Below are 13,271 nucleotides of genomic sequence, written 5' to 3'. Positions count from 1 at the left end.
GCGGGGGACAGGGGATGAGGAAGCTAACACTGATTTTAACACTGGTGATAAAACAGTGGTAGTTGGGGGCTGAGCAACAAAATGCCCATTACGTAAGTGGTTAAAAAGATTTTTAAAAATTATTCTTTGACTATTATTCTTTGCTTCATTTATGTACCAAAAGCCTATTAAAGGGTTCATTGCCCTTCCAGAACAGATGCTGTGTTTCTTTTTAAGTGGTGAAGTTCAGTCAACTGGAATTTTTGAAATGTTACATTAGAAAGTATTGATGCACAAATACTTTCAACATCTGAAGCACCTTATATCCAAAGATCTCTCAGTGCTCAACAAATGTCAGTGAGATATTTCAAACCTGTGAGATATTAGGCTGCATTCACCCATGCTGCAAAGGGAAGTGGTGGTGATGGGGCAGGTAAGCTGCTATTTCTGGGGGATTAGGACAGTCAGGGTTTGCAGTGCCTGGCTGAGATGTCTGCTTTTCTGCTAAACTGTTAGTTACCTCCTTCTCCCACCTTGTTGTGTTTTGTCCATCTGCCACATCCTGTCCACTACCCAGATTGTATGTTCTCTGCAGCTGGGACTGTCTTCTATGTTACTTGCCTGTACAGAACCTATCACAATAGGACCCTGATCCTCAATTGGGGTTTCCAGGAGATACAAAATAAATAGCAGCAGCTGCTATGAAGTAAGGTTCAGAGTCTATAGAAATCCTGGTTGGAAAAGCTGCCTGTCCCTTTGTGATCAATACTGCCCACTTTTGGGCCCTCCGTAGGCCATCCCTGATAGAGCAGTGGTTCTGGGACTCTTTCAGAGACTTTCTTGTGCCTTAGATATTTGAGGGCACCAGCCAATATAATACAGAATTGAATCAAGCCCATCATCTACATTTTACAGGTTGGAGAATAAATGACAGAGGTTAACAGTTGTTTGAGACAGAGTGGGGACAAAACCCAGATCCTGTGCTTTAGTCTCAAGACCAGCCTTCCTTTCTTAACTAAAATATATTAAAACTGCACAATACTTGCTTTGAAATAATACCTTTTACATCAAATATTAGAATCCAATAAGAAACTTATGACAAAGGATTGAAAGAGAGCTTTTTGGTAGAACACAGTATTTAATCCATTAACATAATATTTAAGTTCATAAGAAAATATAAAATGCAACATGTCTTGATGTATCTAGAGAGCAGCTACCCAACTGTAGTCCATTCTTCTTATCTTTCGCAGTTGTTTTTCCTGAGATTTAGACAGTTTAGTTTGGGTAATTTCACCCAAAAACTCTGTAGGATTTATATCTTGCTCCATCTCAGTAAGCTCTAAATCCTCATCTGATTCATCCTCTGCTTTTTCACTGTCCATTTCAACTTCATCAACCACTTCTCCGGCACTTTAAAGTAGGGGGACAGAGGAAAAGAGAGACTATTAGCATATTCTACCACAAGAAGGAATGAGAATATAGTTTCGATACTAAACCATGATACGGAGTTAAATTGTCTGTGCAGGTGAATTTATATACGTTATATGACTTATTTATGTAGCACTGCAAGAGCACTAGGTACTTTACTTACAAGGAAAAGATATGCCTCAAAGAATTTACAATTTAAACAGATTACTCTCAGCATATGTTGCACATATATACACAAACACACTACAAATATCTATAGTAAGGCCTAATATTTGGGTCTGATCCAATGTCCTTTGAAGTCGATGGAAAAATTCCCATTGGCTTAAATGGGCACTAGAACAATCCCTTAAACTGAACAGCTATATGTTCAACTGCATGCATCACACACCTTTGCCCATCTCACCCACTCTCTACCCACTAATCCATTTCTCCTGGATTTATTATAACAATCCAAACCCTTGAACACTTCCAAATACCTGCTGTTTTATTTGAAATAAAACATATCTGATAATTTTTTTCTCCATATTATATTTGTATAAGGTACTGTATAGACTATATTCAGTCCTGCATCAGTAATAGCTATAATCTCATGATTTTACAAAACTACAAATGGGTGTTTTATACTATTGGAAGAGTGAGTTTTCCACCCTCCCTACAGGTCACAATATCATCTTTAAGGCCTGGAGAATGCAGAGATATCAGACCTTAAAGTGTCAACATTTATAAGTATAGAAAAAGCATTACAGTTAACTTTTCAAAGAAATTTTAAAAAGTTATTGCTTATAGTGTCCTCTCTGCTGCTCACACTCCCTCAATCTTGTGCAGACGACCAAATGATATTAAGGTAGAATGGGTTTCAAAAAAAAGAGTCCCAATAAAAATGTTTAAAATAGTTACCTACAGAATACATGCAGCTGCATGTTGTCTGAAAGTTTAATTGGAACTTGTCTGAGATGATCTGTATAACTCTCTGCTTGCGAGTAACATGGGCGTCCTACACTCATCACTGAATTAAGAAATCTGTACCACACACCCTATACAGATAGATAGATAGATCTATATCTCTTAGATATATCTGCCTGCATCTTGATGTCAGTATCCATATCTGCCTGTCAATGGTATATAACTTGCATATGCGTGAAGTGTATGTATAATTTAAAATACACACACATTATATATATATATATAGTGTGTGTGTATAAATTATACATACACTTCACGCATATGCAAGTTATATACCATTGACAGGCAGATATGGATACTGACATCAAGATAAAGTGCATAAAATGTTTGACATATTTGAATGTCACTGTCTTTTTAGAGCCCAATCCTACAAATTCTTATGCTCACGTGTAACTACTTATTTGGATAGACCCAGTAATTACAATAGGATTTCAGATGAGTAATGTTACACATGTGTAAGTACTTACAGGATAAGCTGTTAGACTGTATGTGCAGAAATTCTAACCAGGACTACTGACAAACCCTCCTAATGTAGATACAGCTTATACCAGCTAAAAAGTGCTGTTGCCCATATAGCTTAAGCTGGTTTAGTGAGCGAAGCAAGTTCTACTGGCAAAAGCACTTTTATACTGCTATAACTGCATCGACATGATGGCGTTTGCTGGTACAGAAATGTTGCAAAAACAAGATAGAAAACACCCCTTCCCTGTACCAGCAAAGGTTTCTAGTGTCTGGTGTATGTCTTTGCAAGTGTTTGTGAAATGCCTAATGCATAGGGTACCCAATCCTGGTTTGAGCTGTCTGAGCTGGTGGGCACTATCACAATATGAATAATAATAATAAAAAAAAAAACAAAAAAACCCCAACCATGTTTCTCTGGAGATCTAATTCATTGTTTGGTACACACTTATGTATAAAAGGTTTTCAAGAATAGGCGGTCTAAAGGTTAATCTTAGCATGCTAAGTATTTTATTGGTTTCAGTGTACTTAGCATGCTAATAAATCTACTACAAAATTACTATTATCTTTTTTTTGTTTGTTTTTTTACACAAGAACATACATTCATCTCACAAAAGAGTAAGCTTCATAAATGAAGACACCTCCGACATACCAAAGTGTTGCATATTGCTGCTAAACCAGTTAATCCTGTAAGCTTGCTATGCATGCTATCAATAAATTAAGTCCTAATTAAAAAAAACCTTAGGAACTCCTGTGGGGGCTTCTCTCCCCCAATTTTAACTATTTAAATTTTGCCTTCATGATCTCCTTTACAGATAGAGTATTCACTTCTTGAGACTTCTAAAATGAGGAGTATATAGAAATGAACATGGATTCAAAGTGCAATTACTAATACAAATAAATGGAAAGGTCTGTGAATGTCTAACAGACATTCATGTAAAAATATCATTTAAAAAAAGATTTGGTCCTTGAAATAAGGTTGAAAACAGTTTAATAGGAAATGAGAAATTTCTAAACTTAAAAGGCAATTTTTCTTATGTTTACATGGAGGCCAGAAAGTTTACCCTCCTGCCCCAAATCAATAAATTGGCACAGATTGATTCTAATAACAATCTAACAAGATCTTACAGCTTAGGGGGAAAGGTTACGCATTTAAAAAGCAGCTTTAGAAGATATTTAAATGGTTGCAGAAATGGGACCTTAATTATAATCATTCTTATGAAAAAAAAATAGGAAAACTGCCACAACACTTAGGAAGATCTAGCTGATATTTCACTGACATATGAAACTTATTTAAGCCACCAGCCTTGACTGTTTTTACCTTTTATTCTCCTTGGATATCAGCATTGAATTGATAAAAATGGAACACAGGAAAGAAGCAGATGGCAACACATGTGCAGGAGTGTGTAGGAGCTGATGAGACAAGAAAACACTGGTTTTATTAAAGTTCCATTTTTCATGCTTTTATATATGCATGTTTATCACACACACACTCTCTCTCTCTCTCTCTCTCTCTCTCTCTCACCTCTTTGATTGCAGGTGAATCTTGGGCTAAGTGACTTTGGACAACAGCTGTGCCAAGATCTGCATTCTCTTTGGATCGTTGTTGATGCCTGTGCTTTCCCAGTAGCAAATAAAAAGGGGTCATAGGGAGACTCTCCTCTACTGCCAGCTAAGTAAAAAACAGAATAGGTAGTTTAAAAGGGGAAAGAGGCCTTCCTTTCTGAGAAGAAGAAGAAGAAGAAGAAGAAAAGTACAATTTTTCAGTGCCAAGAATCTGAATTCCCCCTCTCCTACTAATGCCAACAGCTAACAAAATGCTAATGTTCAGCAATAAGTGTTTAGAATTTACCCCAAGGCACAGTTCAGATATAGTCTAATTACAGTCAGATAGAAATATGCAAGAAAGTTCAGATACAGTCTAATTCACTTGGATATTGTGAATATTTTGCTTTAAATTTTACATCTAATACTCCACATTAAACTTTAATTCAGTTATAATCAGAAAAGTGACTGTAACAACAACAAAAAAGCACCTTTCTACTCTAAAGATCTGATTTCACATTCTGAATAAGATCAGATTACTTCAATTACTCAAGGGCATATTATCCCCTCTGCTTCTGCATGCAGGGTGGATAAAAACTGATAAGGTCCAAATTTAGATTATAATCTATTAAGGTCATTTAAATTAAATGCAAAAATATTAAGCAGTACATGTTTGCTGCCAAATATTAAAGGAAGTCAAACCACTGGACTGGTGGAAGTCACTGGTTATGCACTGGAACCAGAATTTGCTGTAGTGCTAAACCAATTTTTGACAACATTAGCCTCTTCTGCAGGTACAGGAAGAACATTTTCTTTATTTCAGTTCATTCCCCTAGTCCAGTTCAATTACTTGCTCGTTCAAAGTTAAGAAACTAACTGGGAGTTGAAATGGCAGGAATACTTTGTTTTCCTCTTTCAATCTAGGAATAAAATCTAGGTGTGAGAGGATTGGATCTATTAGTTCTAAAATCTTGAAGAAAACAATGACCAGAAAATCAGTTCAATTCACTAACTACAGATATTACCTTTATTTAATAAATCAAGTTTTAAATATGAAAAATATTTTGCTCAATTTTATGATAAGAAAAAAGTTTAGTATCCAGCACATTTTAAGGTACCGTATAAACTCGTTCATAAGCTGAATATTTTTGGTAAAAAAAGTGACGCATCAAAGAGTGGGGGCGGCTTATAAACAGGTCTACACCAAAATTTGATGATTTTAAACTCTATGGCAGGGGTCGGCAATCTATGGCACGCATGTCAAAGGTGGCATGTGTGCTGATTTACTGTGGTATGCTGCTGCCAGCCTGGTATCCCTGCCGCTGGCCCCACTCAGCCCGCTGCCGGCCTGGATGGATGGAATCCCAGGCTGGCAGCCGGCTGAGTGAGGCTGGTGGCCGAGACCCCGGCTGGGAAGGGTCGGAACCCCAGACCAGCAGCAGGCTGAGCGGCTCGGCCCACTGCCAGCCGGGGTCCCAGCCGCCGGCCCCGCTCAGCTGGATGGGCAGAACCGGCAGTGGGCTGAGCCACTCAGCTGCTGCCAGTCTGGGATTCCATCAGCTGGCCCCTGTAAATGTAAAATGTATTACTGGCACGTGCAACCTTAAATTACTGCGAATAAATGAAGACTTGGCACGCCACTTCTGAAAGGCTGCTGACCCCTGCTTTATGGAATCATTGAATAGAATGTCTAATACATTGTCGTTTTGTTTACCTGGAGCATCTGCAGGCATGGAGCCCCTCAACTCCCTGTGGCCGCGGTTCGCTGTTCACAGCCACTTCCGGCAGCTCCCATTGGCCGGGAAATGCGAACCACGGCCACAGGGAGCTGAGGGGCTCCATGCCTGCAGACGCTCCAAGTAAACAAAACATCCTGACCTGCCAGCGGCTTACCCTGACAGGCCGGGAGCCAAAGTTTTCCAACACCTGAAATATAGGGTCAGCTTATGAAAGGATCATACAGTTTTTGCTATTTTTACCTACATTTAGTTTCAATTCAACATGCTTTAATGGTTACCAACCCATGAGAAATCAACTTTTCTTTTGGAAAATAACTAAAAAGTACAAATGCAAACCATAATTAAAATCAATGTTTTAAATCAAGGTTTGATGCTTGCTGATTTAAATAATGATTAAAACCAGTGATTTACTTCAATTCACTCTATCTGCATGAAGAGCGGACTGGCATCCAATGGCTCTTGGGCCCAGCAGACAGAATCACAGAACTGGAAGAGACCTCGAGAGGTCATCTAGTCCAGTCTCCTGCACTCAAGGCAGGACTAAGTATTATCTAGACCAGTGCTTCTCAAAGTCGGACTGCCGCTTGTTCAGGGAAAGCCCCTGGCGGTCCGGGCCGGTTTGTTTACCTGCCGCATCTGCAGGTTCTGCTGATCGCGGCTCCCACTGGCTGTGGTTCGCCGCTCCAGGCCAACGAGGGCTACAGGAAGCGGCGCGGACCGAGAGATATGCTGGCCGCCCTTCCCGCAGCCCCCACTGGCCTGGAGTGGCGAACTGCGGCCAGTGGAAGCTGTGATCGGCCGAACCTGCGGACGTGGCAGGTAAACAAACCGGCCTGGACCACCAGGGGCTTTCCCTGAACAAGCAGCGGACCGGCTTTGAGAAGCACTGATCTAGACTATCCCTGACAGGGGTTTGTCCAATCTGCTCTTAAAAATCCCCAGGGATGAAGATTCCACAACCTCCCTAGGCAATTTATTACAGTGCTTAACCACTGACAGTTAGGAAGTTTTATCTAAGGTCCAACCTAAACCGCCCTTGCTGCAATTTAAGCCCATTGCTCTTATCCTACCCTCAGAGGTTAAGAACAACAATTTTTCTCCCTCCCCTTCGTAGCAACCTATTATGTACTTGAAAACTTATGTCTCCTCTCAGTCTTCTCTTTTCCAGACTAAACAAACCCAATTTTTTCCAATCTTCCCTCAGAGGTCATGTTTTCTAGACCTTTAATCATTTTTGTTGCTCTTCTCTGGACTTTCTCAAATTTGTCCACATCTTTCCTGAAATGTGGCGCCCCGAACTGGACACAATACTCCAGTTGAGGCCTAATCAGCGCGGATTAGAGCGGAAGAATTACTTTTTGGGTCTTGCTTACAATACTCCTGCTAATACATCCCGGAGTGATGTTTGCTTTTTTTTGCAACAGCGTTACACTGTTGACTCATATTTAGCTTGTGACCCACTATGACCCCCAGATCCCTTTCTGCAGTACTACTTCCTAGGCAGTCATTTCCCGTTTTCTATGTGTGCAACTGATTGTTCCTTCCTAATTGGAGTACTTTGCATTTGTCCTTATTAAATTTCATCCTATTTACTTCAGACCATTTCTCCAGTTTGTGAAGATCATTTTGAATTTTAATCCTATCCTCCAAAGCACTTGCAACTCCTCCCAGCTTGGTATCATCCGCAAACTTTATCAGTGTACTCTCTATGCCAGAGGTCGGCAACGTTCGGCACGCGGCTGGCCAGGGTAAGCACCCTGGCGGACCGGGCCAGTTTTATTTACCTGCTGATGCGGCAGGTTCGGCGGTTCGCCGTCCCAGGCCAATGGGGACGGTGAGAAGCTGCGTGGGCGAGCGATGTGCTGGCCGCGGCTTCTTACTGCCCCCATTGGCCGGGGCCGCGATCGGCCGAACCTGCCGCGTCAACAGGTAAATAAAACTGGCCCGGCCTGCCAGGGTGCTTACCCTGGCCAGCTGCGTGCCGAACGTTGCCGACCCCTGCTCTGTGCCATTATCTAAATCATTGATGAAGATATTGAACAGAACCGGATCCAGAACCGATCCCTGCGGGACCCAACTTGTTATGCCCTTCCAGCATGACTGAACCACGGATAACTACTCTCTCGGAACGATTTTCCAACCAGTTATGCACTCATCTTATAGTAGCTCCATCTAGGTTGTATTTCCCTAGTTTGTTTATGAGAAGGTCATGTGAGACAGTATCAAAAGCCTTATTAAAGTCAAGATATACCACATCTACTGCTTCCCCGCTATCCACAAGGCTTGTTACCCTGTCCAAGAAAGCTATCAGGTTGGTTTGACACAATTTATTCTTGACAAATCCATGCTGACTTATTTATTACCTTATTATCTTCTAGGTAGTTTGCAAATTGATTGCTTAATTATTTACTCCATTATCTTTCTGGGTACAGAAGTTAAGCTAACTAGTCTAATTCCCCAGGTTGTCCTTATTTCCCTTTTTATAGATGGGTTCTATATTTGCCCTTTTCCAGTCTTCTGGAATGGCTCCCATCTTCCATGACTTTTTAGAGATAATTGCTAATGGCTCAGAAGTGTCACTTCTGTGACTTCCTTCTCCTTTAACCCAAGCTCATGAATTGAGGATCCCAGGGAGAAAGGGGATTAGCTATGCAGCTAACATTATAACTCACCAACATTTCCTCTGCAATTTGGACCCCATCCTCAAAGGAGAAGTCTGGGGGCATGGGCTGAGTGGAGCCACTTGCATAGCTCTTGTAAAAGCCATGTTAACAAGAAACTTGAGAGAGGCAGTTGAGGAAGAAGGGCCACACAAATCCAGTGGAAACCCCCAAAATCTAAATCACATCTTCCCTACCCCTACATGGGAGCAGAGGTACACCTCCAAGGCAAAGCCTGTTAGACTCTATACTGGTTCATGCATCAATTAACTTCGAACAATGTATCCTTTACTACACATTGATACATGAACTAGAAAGAACCCATCTTGACTTTCAGTTTCCAGGTGTATACATAAGCCTAGAAATTAGAATTACCTCCTCAACACTATCAACTGAGCAGCCTGGATCTGGAGTCAGATACCCCAGGGCAGTGGTTTTACACAGTCACTTCGCAAACTAGTATCACTACCACTGAACTACAGAGTACAGCTGAGTAAGGAATAAATGATGAATAGTTACTATTTCCTCAAACAACAGATGAATATAGTTTTAAGAAGTCTATTTTAAGTCTTACTGATTTGTTTTAGATTGTGACTATGAATACTAGCTATTTGAACTTTGACCTGCACTGCTTAATTGGGATTGATCAAATTAATCAAGTGGTACTGTTTTTGTTCTGATTCAATGAGTATGGAAGTACTCCTAAGGCAAGTCTACATTGCCGCTTAGGTCAATCTAACTTAAGTCGCTCAGGGGTGTGAAAGTTACAGTGAACTAAGCGTTGTCCACACCAGCGCTATGTCAGTGGGAGATGCTCTCCGATTCAGCTGCGCCAATGTAGCGCTTCTAGTATAGATCTGCCCCTAGTATGAATGCTTTCGGTATATGAATTTTAAATTCACTCAATAATTGCTCATCTAATTTTGAAATTCACTTATTAACACTAGTCATCATGAAGATAAATCAAATTTCCACTTTCTATGAAACGCAAACAAAGGGCCATAAGGGCCATTAACAATATGACTACAGTAGAATCTCACAGTTACGAACACCTCGGGAATGGAGGCTGTTCGTAACTGAACAAAACGTTATGGCTATTCTTTCAAAAATTTACAACTGAACATTGATACACTAAATACAGCTTTGAAGAAGAAAAATGCTGTTTTTAACCATCATAATTTAAATGAAACAAGCACAAAAACAGTTTCCTTACCTTGTCAAATTTTTTTTAAAACGTTCCTTTATTTTTTTAGTTATTTACGTTTAACACAGTTCTGTACTGTATTTGTTTTGGGTTTTTTTTTGTTTTGTTCTTTTGTCTCGGCTGCTGCTTGGTTGGAACCAGAAGTATGCAAATGAGGTGTGAGATTGACCAGTTAGTTCATAATTCTGGTGTTCATACTTTTGAGGGTCTACTGTATGTATAATTTATAAAATATGAATTGACTTCTACACAAAGTCAATTTTTTGCATTTTCCCAGCTCTACATGGAAAAGCATTTTCAGAAGTTACAGAATCCAGCATCTCCATTATTAAGTATACAAGAAAACAGTTAACACAGAAAACTAAAGATTTTAAACAGCTGCAGTGAAATGCCAATTGAGAAGTAATAGCACTTTAAAATACCAAGATACCGCTTTTAAGATATGTGCTTTTAGTACAAATGTTAACACTTTTTTGCCAGGAGAAAGGACAGCGATTTGTTACTTCAGCTTTTAATAAGTCTCTATGAAAGGAGCAATACTGCTGAAAAATAAGCAAAAATCAAATTAAACATGACTGCACCTTTAGATTAGCACCTCTAGCATGTCAAGGTTATCTGAACACTTATGATAGAAGAGAATTTAGATCTGACAAATAAATGTCCAACTCCTTTGCACAGAACAACTATAAAAGTACCTGTTTGCTTGATGGTGTAAGCCTTTCTTCTGTGGACTTTGTGCTAAATGTCAGTAGATCCTAGAACATGCAGAATGATGCAGTCAGATTATGGAATGGAATAAGGTGTTCTATACAGTTCAATGTATTATTTACAAAATAGTTTCACGATCTGAAAAGTTATTTGAGTGAAATAAAAGCAGACACACATTCCCCACTGCATATTTCATACAGAACCCACAACAAAGCAATGAAGGGGAAAAAAATCAGAGACCAAGAGGTAAATTAAACTTAATGTAGATTTGGGGAGGGATGGGGGGACGGGGAGAAAGCGGAGAAAAAGGGGGAAGGAAAGAAAGCTCTGGGGGAAGCTAGTAGGTTTTGGATTTAATAAAATTTAATTAATTTTTAAAAATATTTGCATAAAGAGCAATAAATAGCTCATAAGGTAGTCTGATAAGTGTTAGGCAATAATGGCAATTATCTTTATAGATTCCTAGATTATGTAGTGTTGTTCTTTCATCTGGTTGAGACAGTAAAAACTAAGAACAACTGAAGTGGAATCAACGGTAATCAATTAAGAAGCTGGACTGAAACTGAAAACTAATGATCACGTTATACCTTATGCGGGTTAAAAGCAACATCATCAATCATCATGAGAGGAAGCCCATTACACTAACTACCAGAGGCCTGGATTTTTATTGCTTGATCAGTAGTTAGCGTGAACGTTTTAAAGTGAAAGTTCTCTTATTTCCCCTTTCCTGCCTGTCACTTCTTACCTGTGTTTCAGTCAGGAAGTAAAGTTGAGATCTGCTTAACCACTGGTGTTTTTCTGAGCCAATTGATTCAGGCACATCTTTTGGAATGAAGACAGCCCACTGGACTCTCTCTCTACAGACATTTCTCTGGATACAGAATGGCCTTGGCTCATTTGGCTTAAATACAAACACTGGCAAAACAAATATTTTTTATTTTTAAATAAACAAAAGCACTTTCTTCCCACCCTTCTTGGGCTAGACAAGGCCCCACATGTCAAAGCTAAAGATGGCTGGATGGGACTCCCCTTAACTTCAGAGTGCAGTTATCCTTAATTGAATGGATAAGATGTTACTGAATGATAGGAGGCACTCCCATGCCCAAGAATGTACATGTTACCTTCATGGTATTCCCAGCCAGAGAGCAAAAACAGAAACTAAACCCCTCTGCAAAGCAAGAGACTTTATACACAGTGAAACAAATGCTCCATCCCCCCTAAATTTAGGTAGTGTGGAAAGGACTAAGAACTAGGGATGTAAATACAGTTAATTTTTTAAACTGTTAAAATAATTAAAAAAAATATTTCATTTAAACGGTTAACCAATTAAAGAGCCAGCAGAGGTTAACAGGTAAGCATTAGTCTTACTGGTTATCTGGTTAACATTTTACATCCCTACTAAGAACACCCCATGCAGAAAGAGAGTGACTAACCCATACTTTCATTGCCAAAGCAGCAGCCAACTGTGTTCTGGGAAGGGTGGATAGTAAGGGAGCCCTACTTAACTGCTGGTGTCAAGACATGGCCCAGTTTCTTACACAGACAAAATTTAAGGAACTACAGTCTATTTTGTGAATTAAAAAAAAAAGTCTTCAACAATAAACATACAATCTTCTAGAAGCTGTGTTTTCAGTGTTGCAGCTTTCAACATCTTCTGCTAGCGAAGGAAACCTTTGTACTTACAGTCTGAGCCTTCCAAGAGCCGTGAGACTGCAGCAATGTTTTCTGAAAGGGGGTCAGGTTGCAGCACCATGACGTTGAGCTGGGCACTCCATTCCACTAAAAAATAAACCATGAGACATGAAAGGAAGCCAGATGTTTTACTAAATAAGAGGCCAAATGTGGAAAAGACACCTATAGCTATACCTCTGCCTGGAAGACTCAAACTTTAATATTCACAGATGAGTCAAAACAGATATAAATATGAGTCCTGCTGTACCAGTATAAGAGAAAAAGGGTTTGATTATCTAGTTAGTTGGAGTTTGCTGTGCACACACTCTGGACTTGAATGTTTTTTAAAAAAAATATTAAACTCTGATTTGCATAAGCTAGTCATACTTGTACTGAATAGAAGTGTACAATATTGTTTGGAATCCTGCTATCCCAAATCCGTTCATTACTCTTCTCCAAACTACTACTCAGTACAACCTGATTTAGTTTGTAGGCTCTAAAAAGGAGATGGAAAATAACCCTTGCATATTGACAGGATATTTCTCTAACCAGCAGAAAGCTGTTAACCTCATTCTCTTACATTGTACTCAGCCTCAGCCTGTGAGCTTGCACAAAATTGCAGGCTTTAAGCTTTTTAAAATTATTGATTTAAATGTTCCAAGTTGTGGGAAATTATGGGAGAGTAAAACAATTATCTGGTGATGGCAGACATCAAGATTCAAAAAGTTAGCTTTAAAACTGTTGTCAACATCACATTGCAAAATATACAAAGTAACTATCTTTAAAACAAACTACGAAGTTCTCAAGCAGCATTTTTCTTATTTTGCCTATCTAAATTTCTATTATTATTGATGAGAACTTTGTCGGTTTGCATGTATGATGAAATCAATGTTTACTGACATTTACCAATAAAAA

General features: G+C 39.4%; 1 protein-coding gene across 2 annotated transcripts in view; it reads right to left on the bottom strand.

The window, feature by feature from the left end:
- Positions 1-833: 833 nt before the first annotated feature.
- WDR75 (WD repeat domain 75) overlaps positions 834-13,271 on the bottom strand; it is a 36,001-nt gene continuing 23,563 nt past the window's right edge. For both annotated transcript variants that reach the window (XM_034785398.1, XM_034785397.1), the window contains exons 16-21: positions 12,369-12,464; positions 11,431-11,600; positions 10,673-10,732; positions 4,355-4,501; positions 4,151-4,242; positions 834-1,389 (exon numbers count right to left, since the gene is read on the bottom strand). In XM_034785398.1, the coding sequence (XP_034641289.1) occupies positions 1,182-1,389; positions 4,151-4,242; positions 4,355-4,501; positions 10,673-10,732; positions 11,431-11,600; positions 12,369-12,464 (773 nt within the window). In that variant the 3' untranslated portion in view covers positions 834-1,181. The remainder of the gene's footprint in view (positions 1,390-4,150; positions 4,243-4,354; positions 4,502-10,672; positions 10,733-11,430; positions 11,601-12,368; positions 12,465-13,271) is intronic.

Source organism: Trachemys scripta, chromosome 11, assembly GCF_013100865.1.
Source record: "Trachemys scripta elegans isolate TJP31775 chromosome 11, CAS_Tse_1.0, whole genome shotgun sequence".
Classification (NCBI taxonomy): domain Eukaryota; kingdom Metazoa; phylum Chordata; order Testudines; family Emydidae; genus Trachemys; species Trachemys scripta.
This window is presented reverse-complemented; position numbering and strand designations above follow the sequence as displayed.